The sequence below is a fragment of the Cherax quadricarinatus genome, chromosome 69, assembly GCF_038502225.1.
Source record: "Cherax quadricarinatus isolate ZL_2023a chromosome 69, ASM3850222v1, whole genome shotgun sequence".
NCBI lineage: Eukaryota > Metazoa > Arthropoda > Malacostraca > Decapoda > Parastacidae > Cherax > Cherax quadricarinatus.
In genome coordinates this window covers 17,839,607-17,863,731 of record NC_091360.1, presented here as the reverse complement: position 1 = coordinate 17,863,731, position 24,125 = coordinate 17,839,607, and the positions used below count along the sequence as shown (strand labels likewise).

The 24,125-nt window shown below is 41.6% G+C and overlaps 1 protein-coding gene across 1 annotated transcript in view; it reads left to right on the top strand.

The window, feature by feature from the left end:
* The window catches only part of LOC128701827 (ras-related protein Rab-8A), a 67,460-nt gene extending 43,710 nt beyond the window's left edge, over positions 1-23,750 (top strand). The window contains exon 4 of the mRNA XM_053795747.2: positions 17,452-23,750. Coding sequence (XP_053651722.1) covers positions 17,452-17,550 — 99 coding nt within the window. The 3' untranslated portion in view covers positions 17,551-23,750. The remainder of the gene's footprint in view (positions 1-17,451) is intronic.
* Positions 23,751-24,125: the final 375 nt, after the last annotated feature.

Here is a 24,125-nt window from a genome sequence, read left to right as displayed (position 1 = left end):
TCACAGCAGTTACAGAAACAAAACTCACAGAGACAATAACAGATGCAATCTTCCCACCAGGATACCAGATCATGAGGAAAGATAGAAGGGGCAGAGGGGGAGGAGGGGTTGCTCTGCTCGTAAAAAACCGATGGAAATTCAAGAAAATGGGAGGCATAGACGAGACAGGAGAAAGGGACTACATAGTAGGTACACTTCAGTCTGGGGAGCACAAGGTGGTCATAGCAGTGATGTATAATCCACCACAGAACTGCAGGAGGCCAAGAGAGGAATATGAAGAGAGCAACAGAGCAATGGTGGACACACTTGCTGAGGTGGCAAGAAGAGCTCACTCCAGCAGAGCAAAGTTGCTGGTTATGGGGGATTTCAACCACAGGGAGATTGACTGGGAAAACCTGGAGCCACATGGGGGTCCCAAAACATGGAGAGCCAAGATGTTGGATGTGGTGCTAGAAAATCTCATACACCAACATGTTAAGGACACTACCAGAGTGAGAGGGGAGGATGAACCAGCAAGATTGGACCTTGTGTTCACCCTGGGCAGTTCAGACATTGAGGACATCACATATGAGAGTCCCCTAGGAGCTAGTGACCACGTGGTTCTGTGCTTTGAATACATAGTAGAGTTGCAAGTGGAGAGAGTAACAGGAGTTGAATGGGAAAAGCCAGACTATAAAAGAGGGGACTACATAGGGTTGAGGAACTTCCTGCAGGAGGTTCCGTGGGACAGAGAACTGGCAGGAAAGCCAGTAAATGAAATGATGGAATATGTAACGACAAAATGCAAGGAGGCAGTGGAAAGGTTTATTCCCAAGGGTAACAGAAACAATGGGAAGATCAGAATGAGCCCCTGGTTTACCCGACGGTGTAAGGAGGCAAAAACAAAGTGCAATAGAGAAGGGAAAAAGTACAGAAGGCAGAGAACACATGAAAATAGGGAGATTAGTCGCAGAGCCAGGAACGAGTATGCACAGGTAAGGAGGGAGGCCCAGCGACAGTATGAAAATAACATAGCATCGAAAATCAAGACTGATCCGAAACCGTTGTATAGCCTCATCAGGAGGAAGACAACAGTCAAAGACCAGGTGATCAGACTGAGGACAGAAGGTGGAGAACTCACAAGAAATGATCAGGAGGTATGTGAGGAGCTAAACAGGAGATTTAAGGAAGTTTTTACAGTAGAGACAGGAAGGGCTCTGGGAAGACAGCACAGAAGGGAACATCAAGAGGGAATATACCAACAAGTGTTGAATGACATACGAACAACCGAGGAGGAGGTGCAGAAGCTGCTAAGTGACCTTGATACCTCAAAGGCGATGGGGACCGGACAACATCTCCCCATGGGTCCTTAGAGAAGGAGCAGAGATGCTGTGTGTGCCCCTAACCACAATCTTCAACACATCCCTTGAAACTGGGCAACTACCTGAGAAATGGAAGACAGCAAATGTAGTCCCCATATTTAAGAAAGGAAACAGAAATGAGGCACTAAAGTACAGACCTGTGTCTCTGACATGTATTGTGTGCAAAGTCACGGAGAAGATTATCAGGAGGAGAGTGGTGGAACACCTGGAATGGAACAAGATTATAAATGAAAACCAGCATGGGTTCATGGAAGGCAATTCCTGTATCACAAACCTTCTGGAGTTTTATGACAAGGTAACAGAAGTAAGACACGAGAGAGAGGGGTGGGTTGACTGCATTTTCCTAGACTGCAGGAAGGCCTTTGACACAGTTCCCCACAAGAGATTAGTGCAGAAGCTGGAGGATCAGGCGCATATAACAGGGAGGGCACTGTAGTGGATCAGGGAATACCTGACAGGGAGGCAACAACGAGTCATGGTATGTGAAGAGGTATCACAGTGGGCGCCTGTGACGAGCGGGGTCCCACAGGGGTCAGTTCTAGGACCAGCGCTATTTTTGATATATGTGAACGACATGATGGAAGGAATAGACTCTGAAGTGTCCCTATTCGCAGATGATGTGAAGCTGATGAGAAGAATTAAATTGGATGATGATGAGGCAGGACTGCAAAGAGACCTGGACAGGCTGGACACGTGGTCCAGAAACTGGCTTCTCGAATTCAACCCTGCCAAATGCAAAGTCATGAAGATTGGGGAGGGGCAAAGAAGACTACAGACGGAGTATAGGCTAGGTGGACAAAGACTACAGACTTCATTCAGGGAGAAAGACCTTGGGGTGACCATAACACCGAGCACGTCACCGGAGGCACACATCAACCAAATAACTGCTGCAGCATACAGGCGCCGGGCAAACCTGAGAATAGTGTTCCGATACCTTAATAAGGAATCGTTCAAGACACTGTACACTGTGTATGTTAGGCCCATACTGGAGTATGCAGCACCAGTCAGCAACCCACACCTGGTCAAGCACGTCAAGAAGTTAGAGAAAGTACAAAGGTTTGCAACAAGGCTAGTCCCAGAGCTCAGGGGAATGTCGTACGAGGAAAGGTTGAGGGAAATTGGACTGACGACACTGGAGGACAGAAGGGTCAGGGGAGACATGATAACGACATACAAGATACTGTGGGGAATAGACAAGGTGGACAGAGATAGGATGTTCCAGAGAGGGGACACAGAAATAAGGGGCCACAACTGGAAGCTGAAGACTCAGACGAGTCACAGGGACGTTAGGAAGTATATCTTCAGTCATAGAGTCGTCAGGAAGTGGAATAGCCTAACAAGTGAAGTAGTGGAGGCAGGAACCATACATAGTTTTAAGAAGAGGTATGGCAAAGCTCAGGAAGCAGAGAGGGAGAGGACCTAGTAGCAATCAGTGAAGAGGCAGGGCCAGGAGCTGAGTCTCGACCCCTGCAACCACAATTAGGTGAGTACACACACACAAAAAAAAAAAAAATGCATATATGCTGCAGCAAGGAGGCGGTTGGAAGCAGTGGAGATGTCCTGTCTAAGGGCAATGTGTGGTGTAAATATTATGCAGAAAATTCGGAGTGTGGAAATTAGGAGAGGGTATGGAGTTAATAAAAGTATTAGTCAGAGGGCTGAAGAGGGTTTGTTGAGGTGGTTTGGTCATTTAGAGAGCATGGATCAAAGTAGAATGACACGGAGAGCATATAAATTTGTAGGGGAAGGAAGGCGGGGTAGGGGTCTTCCTCGAAAAGGTTGGAGGGATGGGGTAAAGGAGGTGTTGTGGGCAAGGGGTTTGGACTTCCAGCAAGCGTGCGTGAGCGTGTTAGATAGGAGTGAATGGAGACAAATGGTATTTGGGACCTGACGAGCTGTTGAGTGTGAGCAGGGTAATATTTAGTGAAGGGATTCAGGAAAACGAGTTATTTTATATAACCAGACGTGAGTCCTGGAAATGGGTACAATGCCTGCACTCTAAAGGAGGGGTTTGGGATATTGGCAGTTTGGAGGGATATATTGTGTATTTTTATACATATATACTTCTAAACTTAGGTAGTAGGTTGGTAAACAGCAACCGCTCAGGGAGGTACTACCATCCTGCCAAATGAGTGTAAAACAAAAGCCTGTAATTGTTTTATGTGATGGTAGGATTGCTGGTGTGTTTTGTGTGTCTCATAAACATGCAAGATTTCAGGTACATCTTGCTACTTGTACTTACACTTAGGTCACACTACACATACATGTACAAGCATATATATATATATATATACACACCCCTCTGAGTTTTCTTCTGTTTTCTTTCTAGTTCTTGTTCTTGTTTATTTCTTATCTCCATGGGGAAGTGGAACAGAATTCTTCCTCAAGCCGTGTGTGTTGTAAGAAGCGACTAAAATGCCAGGAGCAAGGGGCTACTAACCCCTTCTCCCGTATAAATTACTAAATTTAAGAGAAACTTTCATTTTTCTTTTTGGGCCACCCTGCCTTGGTGGGATACGGCCGGTGTGTTGAAAGAAATTACACACACACACACACACACACACACACACACACACACACACACACACACACACACACACACACACACACACACACACACACACACACACACACACACACACACACACACACACACACACACACACACACACACACACACACACACAGTTCCTCACAAGAGGTTACTGCAAAAGCTAGAGGATCAGGCACACGTAACAGGAAAGGCACTGCAAGGAGGCACTGACAGGGAGGCAACAACGAGTCATGGTACGTGACGAGGTGTCAGAGTGGGCACCTGTGACAAGCGGGTTTCCAAAGGGGTCAGTCCTAGGACCTGTGCTGTTCTTGGTATATGTGAACGACATAACGGAAGGGATAGACTCAGAAGTGTCCTTGTTTGCAGATGATGCGAAGTTAATGAGAAGAATCAAATCGGATGAGGATCAGGCAGGACTACAAAGAGACCTGGACAGGCTACAAGCCTGGTCAAGCAACTGGCTCCTTGAATTTAACCCTGCCAAATGCAAAGTCATGAAGATTGGGGAAGGGCAAAGAAGACCGCAGACACAATATAGTTTAGATGTCCAAAGACTGCAAACCTCACTCAAGGAAAAAGATCTGGGGGTGAGTATAACACCGAGCATATCTCCTGAGGCGCACATCAATCAGATAACTGCTGCAGCATACGGGCGCCTGGCAAACCTACGGATAGCATTCCGATACCTCAGTAAGGATTCGTTTAAGACTCTGTATACCATTTACGTCAGGCCCATACTGGAGTATGCAGCACCAGTTTGGAATCCACACCTAGTCAAGCACGTCAAGAAATTAGAGAAAGTGCAAAGGTTTTCAACAAGACTAGTCCCAGAGCTACGGGGATTGTCCTACGAAGAAAGGTTGAGGGAAATCGGCCTGACGACACTGGAGGACAGGAGGGTCAGGGGAGACATGAAAACGACATATAAAATACTGCACGGAATAGACAAAGTGGACAAAGATGGGATGTTCCAGAGAAGGGACACAGACACAAGAGGTCACAATTGGAAGTTGAAGACTCAGATGAATCAAAGGGATGTTAGGAAGTATTTCTTCAGTCATAGAGTAGTCAGGCCGTGGAATAGCCTAGAAAGTGACGTAGTGGAGGCGGGAACCATACATAGCTTTAAGGCGAGGTATGATAGAGCTCATGGGGCAGGGAGAGAGAGGACCTAGTAGCAATCAGCGAAGAGGCATTGCCAGGAGCTGTGACTCGACCCCTGCAACCACAAATAGGTGAGTACACACACACACACACACACACACACACACAGTGGACCCTCGACCAACGATGGTATCGATTAATGATAAATCCGACTAGGGATACATTTTAACGCAAAAATTTTGCCTCGACTATCGCTAAAAAACTCGACCAACACTATTCGTTCCGTCTGAGACGCGTCCACTTCTGGCCGGTGTTTACAAGCCAGCCAGCCACCGCGGTCGCTTCCAAGCATACAATCGGAACATTTCATATTATCACAGCCTTTTTAGTGATTGCACCTGCAAAATAAGTCACCATGGGCCCCAAGAAAGCTTCTAGTGCTACCCTACAGCAAAAAGGGTGAGAATTACTATGGATATGAAGAAAGAGATCATTGCTAAGTATGAAAGTGGAGTGCGTGTCTCCGAGCTGGCCAGGTTGTACACAAAACCCCAATCAACCATCGCTACTATTGTGGCCAAGAAAACGGCAATCAAGGAAGCTGTTCTTGCCAAAGGTGCAACTATGTTTTCGAAACTGAGATTGCAAGTGATACAAGATATTGAGAGACTGTTATTGGTGTGGATAAACGAAAAACAGATAGCAGGAGATAGCAACTCTCAAGCGATCATATGTGAAAAGATGTTGAGAGACTGTTATTGGTGTGGATAAATGAAAAACAGATAGCAGGAGATAGCAACTCTCAAGCAATCATATGTGAAAAGGCTAGGAAGTTGCATGAGGATTTAATTAGAAAAATGCCAGCAACTAGTGGTGATGTGAGCGAATTTAAGGCCAGCAAAAGTTGGTTTGAGAGATTTAAGAATCGTAGTGGCATACATAGTGTGATAAGGCATGGTGAGGCTGCCAGTTTGGACCAAAAAGCAGCTGAAAAATATGTGCAGGAATTCAAGGAGTACATAGACAGTGAAGAATTGAAACCTGAACAAGTGTTTAATTGCGACACTGACAATGTTGTGAAACACTTTAGGAATGTCATAAAGGAACGGGAGGTACAGGCCTCTATGGACAGATATGTTGTGCGACAGAGGTCCAGTGACTCTCAAGCTGGTCCTAGTGGCATTAAAAGAAGAAGGGAAGTAATCCTGAAAAAGGACTTGCCACCTCAAGTCCTAATGGAAGGGGATTCCCCTTCTAAACACTAACACCATCAACACTCTCCCCTCCTCCCATCCCATCAATCATCACCAGATCTTCAATAAAGGTAAGTGTCATGTAACTGTGCATGTCTTCTTCAGTTTTTTTTTTTTTTTTTTTTTTTTTTATTATCACACCGGCAGATTCCCACCAAGGCAGGGTGGCCCGAAAAAGAAAAACTTTCACCATCATTCACTCCATCACTGTCTTGCCAGAAGGGTGCTTTACACTACAGTTTTTAAACTACAACATTAACACCCCTCCTTCAGAGTGCAGGCACTGTACTTCCCATCTCCAGAACTCAAGTCCGGCCTGCCAGTTTCCCTGAATCCCTTCATAAATGTTACTTTGCTCACACTCCAACAGCACGTCAAGTATTAAAAACCATTTGTCTCCATTCACTCCTATCAAACACGCTCATGCATGCCTGCTGGAAGTCCAAGCCCCTCGCACACAAAACCTCCTTTACCCCCTCCCTCCAACCTTTCCTAGGCCGACCCCTACCCTGCCTTCCTTCCACTACAGACTGATACACTCTTGAAGTCATTCTGTTTCGCTCCATTCTCTCTACATGTCCGAACCACCTCAACAACCCTTCCTCAGCCTCTGGACAACAGTTTTGATAATCCCGCACCTCCTCCTAACTTCCAAACTACGAATTCTCTGCATTATATTCACACCACACATTGCCCTCAGACATGACATCTCCACTGCCTCCAGCCTTCTCCTCGCTGCAACATTCATCACCCATGTTTCACACCCATATAAGAGCGTTGGTAAAACTATACTCTCATACATTCCCCTCTTTGCCTCCAAGGACAAAGTTCTTTGTCTCCACAGACTCCTAAGTGCACCACTCACTCTTTTTCCCTCATCAATTCTATGATTCACCTCATCTTTCATGGACCCATCCGCTGACACGTCCACTCCCAAATATCTGAATACGTTCACCTCCTCCATACTCTCTCCCTCCAATCTGATATCCAATCTTTCATCACCTAATCTTTTTGTTATCCTCATAACCTTACTCTTTCCTGTATTCACCTTTAATTTTCTTCTTTTGCACACCCTACCAAATTCATCCACCAATCTCTGCAACTTCTCTTCAGAATCTCCCAAGAGCACAGTGTCATCAGCAAAGAGCAGCTGTGACAACTCCCACTTGTGTGTGATTCTTTATCTTTTAACTCCACGCCTCTTGCCAAGACCCTCGCATTTACTTCTCTTACAACCCCATCTATAAATATATTAAACAACCACGGTGACATCACACATCCTTGTCTAAGGCCTACTTTTACTGGGAAAAAATTTCCCTCTTTCCTACATACTCTAACTTGAGCCTCACTATCCTCGTAAAAACTCTTCACTGCTTTCAGTAACCTACCTCCTACACCATACACTTGCAACATCTGCCACATTGCCCCCCTATCCACCCTGTCATACGCCTTTTCCAAATCCATAAATGCCACAAAGACCTCTTTAGCCTTATCTAAATACTGTTCACTTATATGTTTCACTGTAAACACCTGGTCCACACACCCCCTACCTTTCCTAAAGCCTCCTTGTTCATCTGCTATCCTATTCTCTGTCTTACTCTTAATTCTTTCAATTATAACTCTACCATACACTTTACCAGGTATACTCAACAGACTTATCCCCCTATAATTTTTGCACTCTCTTTTATCCCCTTTGCCTTTATACAAAGGAACTATGCATGCTCTCTGCCAATCCCTAGGTACCTTACCCTTTTCCATACATTTATTAAATAATTGCACCAACCACTCCAAAACTATATCCCCACCTGCTTTTAACATTTCTATCTTTATCCCATCAATCCCGGCTGCCTTACCCCCTTTCAATTTACCTACTGCCTCACGAACTTCCCCCACACTCACAACTGGCTCTTCCTCACTCCTACAAGATGTTATTCCTCCTTGCCCTATACACGAAATCACAGCTTCCCTATCTTCATCAACATTTAACAATTCCTCAAAATATTCCCTCCATCTTCCCAATACCTCTAACTCTCCATTTAATAACTCTCCTCTCCTATTTTTAACTGACAAATCCATTTGTTCTATAGGCTTTCTTAACTTGTTAATCTCACTCCAAAACTTTTTCTTATTTTCAACAAAATTTGTTGATAACATCTCACCCACTCTCTCATTTGCTTTTTTTTTACATTGCTTCACCACTCTCTTAACCTCTCTCTTTTTCTCCATATACTCTTCCCTCCTTGCATCACTTCTACTTTGTAAAAACTTCTCATATGCTAACTTTTTCTCCCTTACTACTCTCTTTACATCATCATTCCACCAATCGCTCCTCTTCCCTCCTGCACCCACTTTCCTGTAACCACAAACTTCTGCTGAACACTCGAACACTACATTTTTAAACCTACCCCATACCTCTTCGACCCCATTGCCTAAGCTCTCATTAGCCCATCTATCCTCCAATAGCTGTTTATATCTTACCCTAACTGCCTCCTCTATTAGTTTATAAACCTTCACCTCTCTCTTCCCTGATGCTTCTATTCTCCTTGTATCCCATCTACCTTTTACTCTCAGTGTAGCTACAACTATAAAGTGATCTGATACATCTGTGGCCCCTCTATAAACATGTACATCCTGAAGTCTACTCAACAGTCTTTTATCTACCAATACATAATCCAACAAACTACTGTCATTTCGCCCTACATCATATCTTGTATACTTATTTATCCTCTTTTTCTTAAAATATGTATTACCTATAACTAAACCCCTTTCTATACAAAGTTCAATCAAAGGGCTCCCATTATCATTTACACCTGGCACCCCAAACTTACCTACCACACCCTCTCTAAAAGTTTCTCCTACTTTAGCATTCAGGTCCCCTACCACAATTACTCTCTCACTTGGTTCACTTAACATCTCCCAAAATCTCTCTCTCTCCTCTGCATTCCTCTCTTCTCCAGGTGCATACACGCTTATTATGACCCACTTCTCGCATCCAACCTTTACTTTAATCCACATAATTCTTGAATTTACACATTCATATTCTCTTTTCTCCTTCCATAACTGATCATTTAACATTACTGCTACCCCTTCCTTTGCTCTAACTCTCTCAGATACTCCAGATTTAATCCCATTTATTTCCCCCCACTGAAACTCTCCTACCCCCTTCAGCTTTGTTTCGCTTAGGGCCAGGACATCCAACTTCTTTTCATTCATAACATCAGCAATCATCTGTTTCTTGTCATCCGCACTACATCCACGCACATTTAAGCATCCCAGTTTTATAAAGTTTTTCTTCTTCTCTTTTTTAGTAAATGTCTACAGGAGAAGGGGTTACTAGCCCATTGCTCCCAGCATTTTAGTCGCCTCATACGACACGCATGGCTTACGGAGGAAAGATTCTTTTCCACTTCCCCATGGACAATAGAAGAAATAAAGAAGAACAAGAGCTATTTAGAAAAAGGAGAAAAACCTAGATGTATGTATATATATATGCATGTGCGTGTCTGTGAAGTGTGTATTAAAATTAATATTTTATGTGGTAAAAAATTTGTTTTTCAATACTTTTGGGTGTCTTGCACGGATTAATTTGATTTCCATTATTTCTTATGGGGAAAATTAACTCGACTAACGATAATTTTGATTAATGATGAGCTCTCAGGAATGGATTAATATCGCTGGTTGAGGGTCCACTGTATATATATATATATATATATATATATATATATATATATAATTATATATATATATATATATATATATATATATAGATATATATATATATATATATATATATATATATATATATATATATATATATATATATATATAATATATATATCTTCTTCTTCTTCTTTCAACATACCAGCCGTATCCCACCGAGGAGGGGTGGCCCAAAAGAAAAAACTAAAGTTTCTCTTTTTAAATTTAGTAATATATACAGGAGAAGGGGTTACTAGCCCCTTGCTCCCGGCATTTTAGTCGCCTCTTACAACACGCATGGCTTACGGAGGAAGAATTCTGTTCCACTTCCCCATGGAGGTAAGAGGAAATAAACAAGAACTAGAAAGAAAATAGAAGAAAACCCAGAGGGGTGTGTGTGTGTATATATATGCTTGTACATGTATGTGTAGTGTGACCTAAATGCAAGAAGAAGTAGCAAGACATACCTGAAATCTTGCATGTTTATGAGACAGACAAAAGACACCAGCAATCCTACCATCATGTAAAACAATTACAGGCTTTCGTTGTACACTCACTTGGCAGGACGGTAGTACCTCCCTGGGTGGTTGCTGTTTACCAACCTACTACCTAGAATATATATATATATATATATTTAAATTCTTGGATGCTGATAGCATTTCTCAGATGCCCCGTGGCCTGGTGACTAAAGCTCTCGCTTCACATGGTTAGGGTCTGAGTTTGATTCCCAGCAAAGGTAGAAACATTAATCGTGTTTCTTTACACCAGTTGTCTATGTTCACCCATCAGTAAAATGTGTACCTGGGAGTTAGTCGACTGGTGTGGGTCGCATCCTGGTACAAAACTGACCTAATTTACCTGAAATGCTCTGCATAACAAGCGGCTCTCTATATAGTAGTGTCATTGATGTCAGCTAGGACTGCATATATTTTTATTGTTATTATTGTTGTTATTATTATTATTTTTATTATCTTTGGGAGTCTGGACAGTTAAAAGAGCCTCCCCCCCCCCCAAAAAAAATGATCTTGAATGGTAGAAAATCTTTTTCCTGGTTACTTACACCAAAAAATACAAAATTTGATCAAAAACTTACTGAATTATGCAGGTGCAAATTTAGTAATCTGGGCATAATTCGTTTCAGCAACTTTGCCCATCTTGAGGCCTGCTTTAGCTCAATTTAATTGTGCAGAGAAACCCAATTCCTGGATATTTCACTAGTATGTCTTCCATTTTATCAGTTGAGCATCTAAAACTTCCCATTCAAGTATCAGAGCCCAGAAGTAAAGTTCCCAGAATTTGGTAAATTTTCTAAAAATTCAACAAATTCCAATATAAAAATGGAGTCCAAAAAAAAAAAAAAACACTGTTGGCATTCCAGTCACTAAAGTATTTGAAGATTAAGACTTGTGTGCAAACAGGTATCTTTATTGATGAAACGTTTCACCTACACAGTAAGGCTTTACTAAAATCCAAATAAACAATATCATATTCTTTATTACTGTCAACTGCCTCAAATGTTCTAGTGAAGAACATCAGTAAATTTGTCAGGCAGGAACGACCTCTCATAAACCCATGCTGAGATTCATTAATCAAATTATGCTCTTCAAGGTGACTTCCTCTTCAAGGGGGGCTCCTTGGCGTGGTGAAGAGGCTCTTCGTCTGACGTATTAGACCTGTCGGTCTCCTTCCTCAGACCAAACCTAATTACCCCCCAATCCCCCCTTCCCTATCCCATCCTCCCCTTTTCCTTTTCCTCCTCCCCCTCCCCACCCCTCCCTTTTGCCCTTTCTCTTTTTGGCCTTTGGGATTTTTCCCACAGGCGCGCTAGTTCCTAGGTAGGGGAAAGGGTACCGGGGTCCATCCCATTCCGTTGAGGTTCTTGGCGGTGGCGTAGTTTGCCGTGGAATCTGGATCACCTGAGGATGTCCCGATCCGTCTCCAGTATTCCGGAGAGTGGCTTTGGGTGTCTTTCGGGCGATGGGTGTATCTCTGGAAGCCACCTTTCGGATTCCGGGGGTGGTGGCTGAAGGAGGTATGCTTTGTGGCGGATATCCGGCCGCCCTCTTTTTTGTCCACCGAGGTAGCTCGGCAGATGTGAGGTTGCTATCCCGGATTGCTGGTTTACTGGCATGATGGGTAGGGTATGGCACGGGTTCCATGCTGCGTCTATGCTACTTGCGGTGCTGAGGTCCTCTTGGGTGCGGAGGGAGATTTCTGGCCCTTTCATTCCTCCTAGGAACTATCCCTCCCCGGTCCCCCCCTTTTTTTATTCTTTTTTTATTTTTATTTTCTTTTCTTCTTTCTTTTTTTTTTCTTAATTAAAAACAAAAAGAAAGAAGTAACCTAACCATGGAGAACCCAATCCATGAACCTGGTACCCCCGGGCCCCTTCTTGATACTGCACCCCGTTCTGACCCCGCCTCATCTTTGGACCACTCTTCGGACACTCCTCATGCCTCTGTACCTCTTGCCAGTGCTGTTTCCTCACCCGCTTCAGGTACTGAGGTCTCGACTGACTCCTTTGATTTATCTGACTTCCACTCTCCTTTGACTATGCTTCTGGCCTCTCCCTCTACGGTGCGGCAATTTTCGAATCGCCGGCCCGTTCCACGTCGGACCAACTCTGGTCCCACGCCTAAACGCCAACGACAGTTACCTGCTGATGATACTTCTCCACCTTCTCGTTCTTCTCAGAAAAGATTGACACGTCCTGCACTCCCTTTCCACGCTCAGTTTCAGACTGCACAATGGACTAAATTCTTCACTTTACGACCGACTTCCTCTACCGCCTATCTTTCTGACCACAGTATTGGCAAGGCACTCCTACGCCATGTTGGTAAAGATATTTCTTTTCATGCTCTTAAGAGCAGTACGTGCATCATCACTGTACAGAATGCTACCCAGGCTCATGATCTTTCTCTTCTTTCCCATATAGACACTGTTCCTGTCACTATTGAAAAACATCATTCCCTCAATTCTTGTAGTTGTACTGTCATTCTGTCCCATACCATAGTTCAACAAAATTTCCAGACATGTGGCAATGACATTCTTGAACAGCTGGAACTCCAAGATCTCCCAATCCTCAAGGTAGACACTTATGCTCTTTCTGCCCGCGGGCGGAGACGATACCCTAGCAATGTGGCTCGTTTAACTTTTGACAGCCGTGAACTCCCATCCTCAGTTTATGTAGCAGGACATCGGTTACAAGTTCGAAAGGTGATCCCTACACCACAACAGTGTAGAAATTGCTGGCGATTTGGCCATCCAGCGAAATATTGCAGATCCATAGCCGAATGCCCAGTCTGTGGTGCCGATGACCATTCTAATACATCTTGCAATCGACCTCCCTCTTGCCTTAATTGTCATGAGGCTCACCCTTCGTACTCTCGCCGTTGCCAAGTCTACTTAAATGAGCGGGAAATCCATTACCTCAAAGAGGCAGAAGGTCTCCCTTATGCCATGGCAGTTTCTCATCTCCGCCTCCAAGGGAAACTACCTGGTGTTTCTTATTCCCATGTTTCAAAACGTCCCCCCACTTCTGGGGTCCCATCTTCTGCAGCCTCCTCTGTGGTTACCTCTCCCATAGTCACTCCTGTATCTAATTCTTTTGCTGTCCTAGGCTCAGACGTCCCTACTTCAATGCCTCAGTCTGTTCTCGCTTCTTCATGTTCTCCCTCACAAGCCTCAGTATCGACGAGACCTCGTACGACACCTCCTCCCAATCGTCCCTCTACTTCTCAGAAGTCAGAAAAAGGTCCTTTAACCCCTCTTTCCCTTCTTCCACCTCCTCATTTTACCTTCCCTGTCTCTGTACTGGGTTCTTCCCCTCTCGCTGGCTCTGTTACAAGTGTAGAGATTCACCCTCCTCCTCGTACTATACCTACCTCCCCTGTTCCCTCCCAAGTTTCTTCCTCTTCTGCCACCTCCCAGGTTTCTGCCTCTTCTGTCCCCTTCCATGCTTCTTCTCCAGTTCCCTCCACCCTTTTGCCCCCCCGTACCTTGGTACAGTCCATTACAGTTCCCATCTTTACTCATCCTCCCCTACCATCTCCAATATTGTCTCCCATACGATGTCTCTGAATTCCGAAACACTTGAAGCAATCTCTGAATATATTGCAGAGACCAAACCATCAATGGACACTGATCCACCCTCTGTTCCTTCTCTCTCCTCTCCTCCATCTGCGCAACTCCTTTCTTCACAGCGCACCGCTCCTGCGCTGCTTGAACATTTTCTGCTGCCTCCGCATGTGGACTTTTCTAACCCCTCTAGTCCGTGGGAACCCTTACCTGTGGATTTCAAGTATCTTTATCATTGCCAATCATGGCCTATTTACAGTGGAATATATGCGGCCTCAGGGGTAATTGGGGTGAGCTTCAGATGTTACTCTCCCAATTTTTCCCTGTTGGTGTTTGCTTACAGGAATCAAAATTACACTCTGCTGTTATCTCTCCCATCTCAGGCTATAATTTATTGTATTCTTCAGATCCTTTTCCTGATGGGACCTTTAATGAAAGTGCCCTTCTTCTATGCACTGATATTCCGTACCATCAGCTATTTGTTCGTACTTCTCTGCATTACACAGCAGCCCGTATCCACTTGCATAGGTGGTATACGCTCCGTTCTTTATATCTCTCTCCTTCTCGGGCATTATCTATTCCAGATATTGCCTTTCTTGTTTCGTCATTACCACCACCGATTCTGTTACTTGGCGATTTTAATGCCCATCATTTCCTCTGGCGGGGGGGGGGGGGGGTCTCACTGTGATTCCCGTGGCATTCATTTAGAGGCTTTTCTTGCCACCCACCCCCTCCATGTTTTAAATACAGGTACTCATACCCATTTTGATCCTCGGACTCACACTCTTGCATCGATCTCTCAGTCTGCTCTTCCTCCGCCGCATTAGACTTAACCTGGTCTGTTCTCCCGGATTTACATGACAGCGATCATTTCCCAATCATTCTTACTTCCCCTTCATATTCACCACCTCTTCGTATTCCACGCTGGCAATTTGATCAGGCAAATTGGAACCTTTACTCACAACTAACTGTTTTTAGTGAGGTTCCTTCTTTGTCCTTCATTGATGAGCTTTTACACCTCTTCTCGTCCTCCGTTTTAACCGCAGCTTCTCATTCTATACCCCAAACATCGGGCAGACATTCTCAGAAATGCGTGCCTTGGTGGTCTCCTGCTTGTGCTCATGCAGTACGTTTGAAACGCCCTGCATGGGGCAGGTACCGGTACAATAGAACCACGGAGAGACTTCTTGATTTTAAGCAGAAGCGTGCGATCGCTCGCCGTGTCATCCGTGATGCTAAACGCACTTGCTTCCTCTATGAGTTCAGTCTGGAAAAAAGTACGAAAACTGAGTGGTAAATATTCTCCTGACCCGGCTCCTGTTCTGCGGGTTGCCGGTGTTGATATAGCAAACCCACTAGATGTTGCCAATGAAACTGACAATCATCTGGTCCGTATCTCTTAGGGGCCCCATCTATGCCCCTCGTTTCTTTCCTCAAAGTCTGCCAGAGAGTTAGCACCCTTGGACTTTTCTTCTCTCAGAGAAGAACAGTATAATGTGCCTTTTACACTTCAAGAACTGGAGGCAACACTCTCAGCTTGCCGATCATCGGCAGCTGGGCCCGACGACATTCATATTCGTATGCTACAACATTTACATCAGTCAGCCCTTGCAGTCCTATTATGCCTTTTCAATCTTGTTTGGTCACAAGGAGTTCTTCCACAGCTGTGGAAATCTGCCATTGTTCTCCCTTTCTGCAAACCAGGCACTACAGGACATGAAGCCTCCCACTATCGTCCCATTGCTCTTACCAGTGCAGTTTGCAAAGTGATGGAACGCCTGGTAAATAGACGTTTAGTGTGGTATTTAGAGACACACAACAGTCTCTCCACTCATCAATATGGCTTTCGTAAGGGACGTTCTACCATAGACCCCTTACTATGCTTGGATACGTATGTTCGTAATGCCTTTGCGAATAACCACTCAGTTATTGCCATATTTTTTGACCTTGAGAAGGCATATGACACAACTTGGAGGTATAATATTTTGGCCCAAGCCCACTCCTTTGGCCTCCGAGGCAATCTACCATCCTTCCTTAAGAACTTTTTAACTGATAGACATTTCCGTGTTCGGGTTAATAATGTGCTCTCCCTGGACTTGATCCAAGCTGAAGGTGTCCCCCAGGGATGTGTTCTGAGCACAACACTTTTTCTCCTTGCTATTAATGATTTGGCCTCTAGTCTTCCATCAAATATTTGGTCATCACTCTATGTTGATGATTTTGCTATTGCCTGTGCAGGTGCTGACTGTCACCTCATTACAGTTTCTCTCCATCATGCGGTCGACCGTATTTCCAATTGGGCCACCACACATGGGTTTAAATTTTCCAGCACTAAAACCCACCAAATTACTTTCTTTGTACCTCTATTGCTCCCGTATCCCTGAACGTGATACAGTCAAGTTTCTGGGCCTCCTCTTTGACCGTAGGTTATCCTGGAAACCTCACATTACCTCTCTGAAGGCAACTTGTCACAGCCGGCTGAACCTTCTTAAAACCCTTGCTCATCTTTCATGGGGAGCTGATCGTTGAACCCTCCTTCGCCTACACTCCACCCTCATCAGGAGCGGCTCTAAGACCATCCGTCATCTCAGTGGTGTGTTCCGTTATGACCCGCAGTATGCCGTGAAGACAGTGAAGCACCCTGACAGTGTTATGGTCTGGGGTGCTTTTAGTGGTTATAAGGGTAGAGGTGGACTGTACTTTCTTCCTATGAACATTACTGTGAAGGGAAGTAATTATATCAAGGTGTTTAGGGATCACATGCTGACATTTTGGAACATTCACGAGTGTGACTTTTTTTATTCATGATCGTGCCCCTGCCCATAAGTCAAAAGGAGTGAAAAAGTTCCTTGAGGACAATAATATCAGTGTTTTGGAGTGGCCAGGCAATTCCCCTGACCTCAACCCTACCAAGAATGCCTGGCATGTGATGAAAAATGAGATTGCCTAAGCTCGACCTACCAACATCACCATAACTGTTTTAATATATAGAACTTTTGTCACATAAAATTATCATTATATTTAGTAATTTTATCTTTAGACACCTTAATTATTTTTTACACTTGGCAGTCACATAATCTAACTTCAACTATATATTTATCTTGTCAATTAGCTTTCTGCATAATTGGGGTTCTTCATTCAAATTTAGGTAATAAAGGTCACCTAATTTTTGTAACATTTATGTACATTTTAAAAATAAAACTGGTTTATTAACACTTAGTTTATTTTCATGTGTGTTCTTAGTTTCAGCACAGTCCTTGTATTAGTTTGAAAACCACAGCAGTAGTATTTTTAGAAAACACTCATTTCAGCATTTATGATTAAACCATATACTGTACGTAACATATTTATGCATATAAGAGTTTTATATAATTTTCTCAATATTTTCCCTACTTTCCAGGAAGCAAGTAACCCGCCCAAGGGTGGCCACACAATCAAGCCCAATGAACCTCCACGCAAATCTATCAGCAGTTGGTTAGCTAAGTGTACAATCCTATGATCTCACTTGCAGTGTTTTATAGTCTCATTGTGGCCATTCTCTGGCCTTGCCCATCAAGGCTGAGGTATGGACAAGAAATGTATGAGTAAGTGTGATTTTCCTGTGATTGTTGCAACTCTGATGAGGGCAAACTGTAAACTTTCTACATTCAGATGAAATTGTTGAAGGTATCTGGCCAGAGCAGTGATTTCACGTCGATGACATCTGATCTACCAGTTGAATAGCGCTCTCCTTGTTGGCACATAATAAGCCAAATATAATAATAGTTATTAGAAAGCTTTGTGATACTGCATTCTGATTGTTATTGAAGTACATGTATATGATGACACGATGTAAGTTATGACCAAAATTGAACTAATATTTCCAGTTGCCACAATATCTTTAGTACTAATGTCAACTATTTTTATGTCAGTATCTCTTCCTGCTATGCATCTGTGATTGTAGCATTGTGTATGTGACCTCCTAGTAATGTATTCTGTACCTGGTAGGTTTATATCACTATGTTTGTAGAACTCAACCTCCACTCCTCATTACTTTCACTAGGAACCTAAATATTTCAATCACAGAAATGATGCATACAGCACAATATCCATCCATAAGTACATGATGTCATAAAGTGATCTACGTCTTAACTCTATAGTGCTCCTCAGATTCCCTGTATAGTTAGTTTTAATGTCCAGTGATCATTTGTTTTTAATTATTAATTTATATTGATTACTGCTAATTTGTTAAAAGATTTATAAATGGCAATCACATAAACTAAGTGTTTGAGAGTGTTTCTAAATTTACTAAATAAATTAATTTCATCGTGAAGTATGTGGTTATGAAAAATTTTGTACGTGATCTTGCAGACAAGATGTCCAGGTACTGTAACTTAATAGTCTCTGCAGAAGACCATAAGGACAGGACTTCCCTATAATTAGTGTCATACACAGCCTGGGGAATGGGAAATGATCTGCTTAGATCCAAGGAAGGGGAGAGAGACTTCAATTCCTTGGATCAAGAGCCCTTTTTCTGGCATGATGGCACCCCTTCCTCCTCCCCTTGAAGGGTGAGGCTTCCAAAAATGTGAATGTGACACACATGCTGGAGATTTGTGTTGATGGTACAGTGCTGTACAACAAATTGACATGGTACAATCATTGCACTTGTATGATGCCAATTGTCTTTATGCTGATTCTTTTGTATTCTTAAACATACCAGTTAAATATTGATGGATTTGTTTTCAATACGTCTTGTGTTCTTTTGTTGTTGGGTTTTGTTTGAGTTTATTTCAGGCTTTGTGATGAGCCTGTTCATTCCACTTACTCAAGTATTAGGAATCTTAAATGCAGATTTTATCCTTTTTTTTCACAGCAGATTTAAGTCAGGATAATGCAGTCATATCTTGCACATCCAGGGCAATTGACACTCAAGACACTCAATCCACTATTCACAACCTACCAGTCTTTCACAGGGCAGGCCATTTCTTGGCATATTTTCCAGTACTCTCTCCAAAATGCTGAATAAGTAATTCATTTGTTAATACATCAGCTGTATCCCAACTGGCATTTCAGTCACCACTTACAACAAGCATGGCTTACAGAGGAAGGATTTATTTCCACTTCCCCCATGAAGAATAAATAATTCTTGTGGGTCATTCAGCACAAGACATAGTGTAGGCTCGATCCTCTGTTTGCTGAGTGCAAGACGGACATGCTTCCTAGTTTTACTTACTGAGATCTATAACTCTGAAGTTGCTGGCAACAACATTTGCCTGAATTAGAAGAGCACAACTCATTGTTTTCCATCAAACTTCAGTTGAGTTCCTGCCCATTTTTCACCGATGTTGGGTATGGGAAATCGGAGTTACATGATTACATATCAGACAGATGACTCACACATGGATACCACACGGAGAGATGGCCAGCACCTTGCCATGAAGAATGCCAGACCAGTGAAACATTTCGCAGTATCTTAATTGCTGTCCCATCAAAGAACACGTAACATTCACTTTCAACATTTACATTGTCCTAACGTGTTCAATAACTGATATACTCCCCCAGCTTCCTATTTTCAGTGTAAACACACTCTGGCTTTTTAACAGAAATTAACCTTTTGCATTGACTCTGACATTAATCTTGCATAAATACTAACTCCCAGTTCCATTAACCTCTGACCATACACATCATTCCAGAGAGCTGTGTAGTAAGTTTTTGCATGTCAAATTTTTTCAAAATGGTCTATTTTTCATTAGCAGTGTAAATTTTGTTATGAAATTAGCACACAACTTACATGCAGTAATCTCAACTATTCTCAAAGGCTGATATTTTTCACATGGACCATTGTAATAGAATTGTTTTCATTTTACCGTATTGCTTGTTAGGGTGACCAAAGAAACTCTAACCATCACTCTTTCAATAAGGAAGCTATACAGTCAGATTGCTCTGTAAATATCACAGCTGGTGCTGCTACTCATTCAATAGCTATTTTGTCAAGAGGTACACATACATCACAGTTCAAATGACTCTCCCAAACCCATCATTTTCCCATCCTTCAGATTGCTGGTGCACTGTACATCTCACCTCCAGCACTCAAATCCAGCTGACCAGTCTGAGAGCCTTCATAATGATACCTTCCTCACACTCCAACAACACATCAAATCCCCCCAAATAACCACTCTGAAAGCAGTTTGCTAGTGTGTCTATCTTGCAATTAACAGGAGAAGGATTAAGCCTTCACTACTCAGACGGGTTTATCGATTCATATAAATAGATATATTCACTCAGGTATAACATACTCACACATGCCTGGTGGATACTCTAGCCTCTCCCACTTCCTATTTCCCTTCCCTCTTACTTTTTCTGGAATGTCCCCTACACCTGTTTCTATACATTCATACTGAGCACCGATACCAAAGTGTTGCACTTTTTTGAAAGAATTTCAACTCTAGAACAAGTAAAATGATTAATAATTTAGCTAAGCATTAATTATAAACTAGACATGTGAGGTTACACTGCATTACTGTATGATGAATGTGCAGGTTAAGCTGCATTACTTGATCATCTGTCTGTATTATTGATGTGTAGGTTATGTTGAGAAGAAATTATCTTATTTAAATTGCTGTGAGGTTATCAGATTCTTTACCTGCTTGTCGAATTATGTATGGGGCTTTGTTTTTCTTCAAATTCCATGTACTCGTACAAGTTTGTATGTAAAAAAACAGTATATACTCTAGTAGTCATGGTTTGTTGTATTGGATGTAGAATGGAAAGACCAGAATTGTCAAGGATAATGGTAGATTTTTTTTACTGCCATAAGAGAAACCCCATTAATCCTGAAGCACAAGCTTCAGCCATTACTTGATTCTGTGTTGTATTAAAGCTCTAATGTGTGTTCTTGCTCTACTTGTTGCTGACATCCAAGTTTATTTTGAATTCATTGTAAACTGCTCTTATTATGGTAGTCACAAGAAAGCGCTAACCCTGCTTGGCTCATGCAGAACTACGCTCATTGTAAAGCTTAGGGAGAAAAACTTATTTTGTTACAAAAATTAATGTTTAAAGATAATGAATAGGAAAGCAATACAGTATATATAATTATGTATTATTATTATTATTGTTATTATTATTATTATTGCTGTATTATTAATATATTCACAAGGAAGCACTAAACCCATGTGGGTCATACAGTGTGTAGTAGTGTACATGTGAAAAATACATTGGTGCATAAATGTACATATCAAGTATCTCTTATATTGTAATTATTATTATTATTAAGGCTAACAATTATCATGTAAAATTTTACATAATTTGTATTTTGAGATGTTTGTGAATGATTTTTTTATACGTATTAAATCATTGCTCCAAGGTAATGGTATGGTTACTAATTATTAATGAGCTTTTTCACTCTATGATCTGAGCCTTTCTTAGTTTATTTATTTTATAAACACTGCTATTTTGTACTAATAACTACAGATCACGTTTATATTTTGATAATGATATTATGTTGCTCTTTGTCAAGCCATCATTAAAAATAACTTGCGTTATATGCTCTCTAATGCTGTATTCTGTGTTATCTCATGTGGAGAAAGATTACTATTGTCATCCCATGTGGAGAAAGATTACTAGGTGTCATACCATGTGGAGAAAGATTACTAGGTGTCAACCCATGTGGAGAAACATTACTAGGTATCATCCCATGTGGCAAAAGATTACTTATGTCAACCCATGTAGAGAAAGATTACTAGGTGGAACTAAAATGTTTGAATTAAATAAAGTTTTTGTATAAGAAGTACTTTATCATGGTCCATTGGACTACAGTTGAATCTAACCCACAAAAACGTTGTGGAATCATTTGATTTCTACTAACTGTCCAAATGTATTTAGTGTAGGATGCTATTTGGATTAGAGATTGTGACAAATCACCATTTTGCGGTGCATTTGGAATACGAAATGAAATATGCAATGGCTCTGTGTAATCACCTTTACACCTGTGCCTTGATAATCCAAGTACCAAGCAGCTCTAATCCTGAATCTCCAGAAATCATAATAATGTCAACTGAATTATTTTTAAACAAGTTTATCTAAAACATACAGAATTCTTAGTCTGAAAAAAAATATAAAAAAAAAAAAAGTGTTATAGATTTCTAGCATTTCAATTTTACATGTGGATAATCAAGGTAAAGTTATTGATGTACCAAAAACTCTGTCCATAATTTTTTATGTACACCCTACATATTGGAAAATGAATTGCAGGCACACAACGAGGAAGACAAAATGTCCTTTATTCGAGAGGTTTTTATAGATTTGTATAAATTAAAAATTTAAGTAGCTTATTGTATATTACTAGAAATGTATTTTTTTGTTTTCAGTACATTACAGTATATTGAAAATTTAAATATTGCAGCTGACATCCATGACAGTGTGCAGTTTAAGCTTATTATCTCGTGATACATCTAAATGTAGGTGATATACATCAACATGTAGATAGATTACATCTATATGTAGATAATATAGATCAATATAAGAAAATATACACCTGTCTGTATGTAATGTACATCTGCGTGTTGATTATATACATCAACCTGTAGAAAATGAATATCTGCCTGAATATAATATACATCTACATGAAAATAATATATTACATATACACAATATATATTTCTCCCTGTCTCAACATACTGGCTGTATCCCACCCAAGCAGGGTGGCAAAAAAAGAAAAACAAAAAGTTTCTCTTCTTAACATTAGTAATGCATACAGGAGAAGGGGTTACTAGCCCCTTGCTCCCACAATATTTACATGTAGATAATCCTAGGTAGTAGGTTGGTAGACAGCAACCGCCCAGGGAAGTACTACCGTCCTGCCAAATGAATGTAAAATGATGGTAGGATTGCTGGTGTTTTTTCTCTCATAAACATGCAAGATTTCAGGTATGTCTTGCTACTTCTGCTTACATTTAGGTCACACTACACATGCAAGTACAAGCATATATATACACACCCCTCTGGACTTTCTTTTATTTTCTTACTAGTTCTTGTTTATTTCCTCTTATCTCCATGGTGAAGTGGAACAGAATTCTTCCTCCGTAAGCCATGTGTGTCGTAAGAGGCGACTAAAATGCCAGGAGCAAGGGTCTGGTGACCCCCTCTCCTGCATACATTACTATAGTTAAGAAAAACTTTTGTTTTTCTTTTTGGGCCACCCTGCTTCAGTGGGATACGGCCGGTTTGTTGAAAGAAGAACAACAATAATGTAGATAATATACATCTAAAGTACAATCTACATTTGCATGTAGACAATGTACTTTTACATAGATAATCAACTTGTACACAAAGATCTACAAGATAATCTACATGTAGATTACATTCATTTACATATAGGCAGTGTACTATTACAAATAATGTACATTTACATGCTGACTATATACTTCTACATGTAGACTATGTACTTCTACATGTAGATAATATACATCTACAGGATAATGTTTACCTTTGTTTAGGTTCATACATTACAGTATGTGTATGCTGTTTATGGACTCCAATTGTAATGTCAGTGTTGACATGTTAAGTATGACATAACATGAGTAGGTAGTTTGTGTACATAGATTTTCTATGTGTACCTTGTGTACTGTAAATGTTCATCAGAGTATTTGTTTTCATTTGTCATCACTTTTATAGATAATGGATAACAAAAACTGAAATAAAAATCTTATTGCTGAGGATCTTTGTTATATTCAGTACCCCCTAATCTCCATGTGAAGTATCCCCTCAAGGAAGGTTCCTTGATGTTGGTGAGGGGCTCTTGATTTAGGGAATTGGATCTGTGCTCCAGTTCTCCGAATTAAGCCTGAATGCCTTCCACATCCCCCCCCCCCAGGCGCTGTATAATCCTCCGGGTTTAGCGCTTCCACCTTGATTAAAATAATAATAATAATCCATGTGAAGTATGTATGTATGTATATATATACGTATACAGTAGGGCCCCGCTTTGCGGCATTTCGCTAATATGGCGACGTCAAATTATGACCAAAATTTGCTATACGGCAAGCGATCTTTTAAATACAGCGTGCCCCACCCAGTTTGTTTACATTCTTC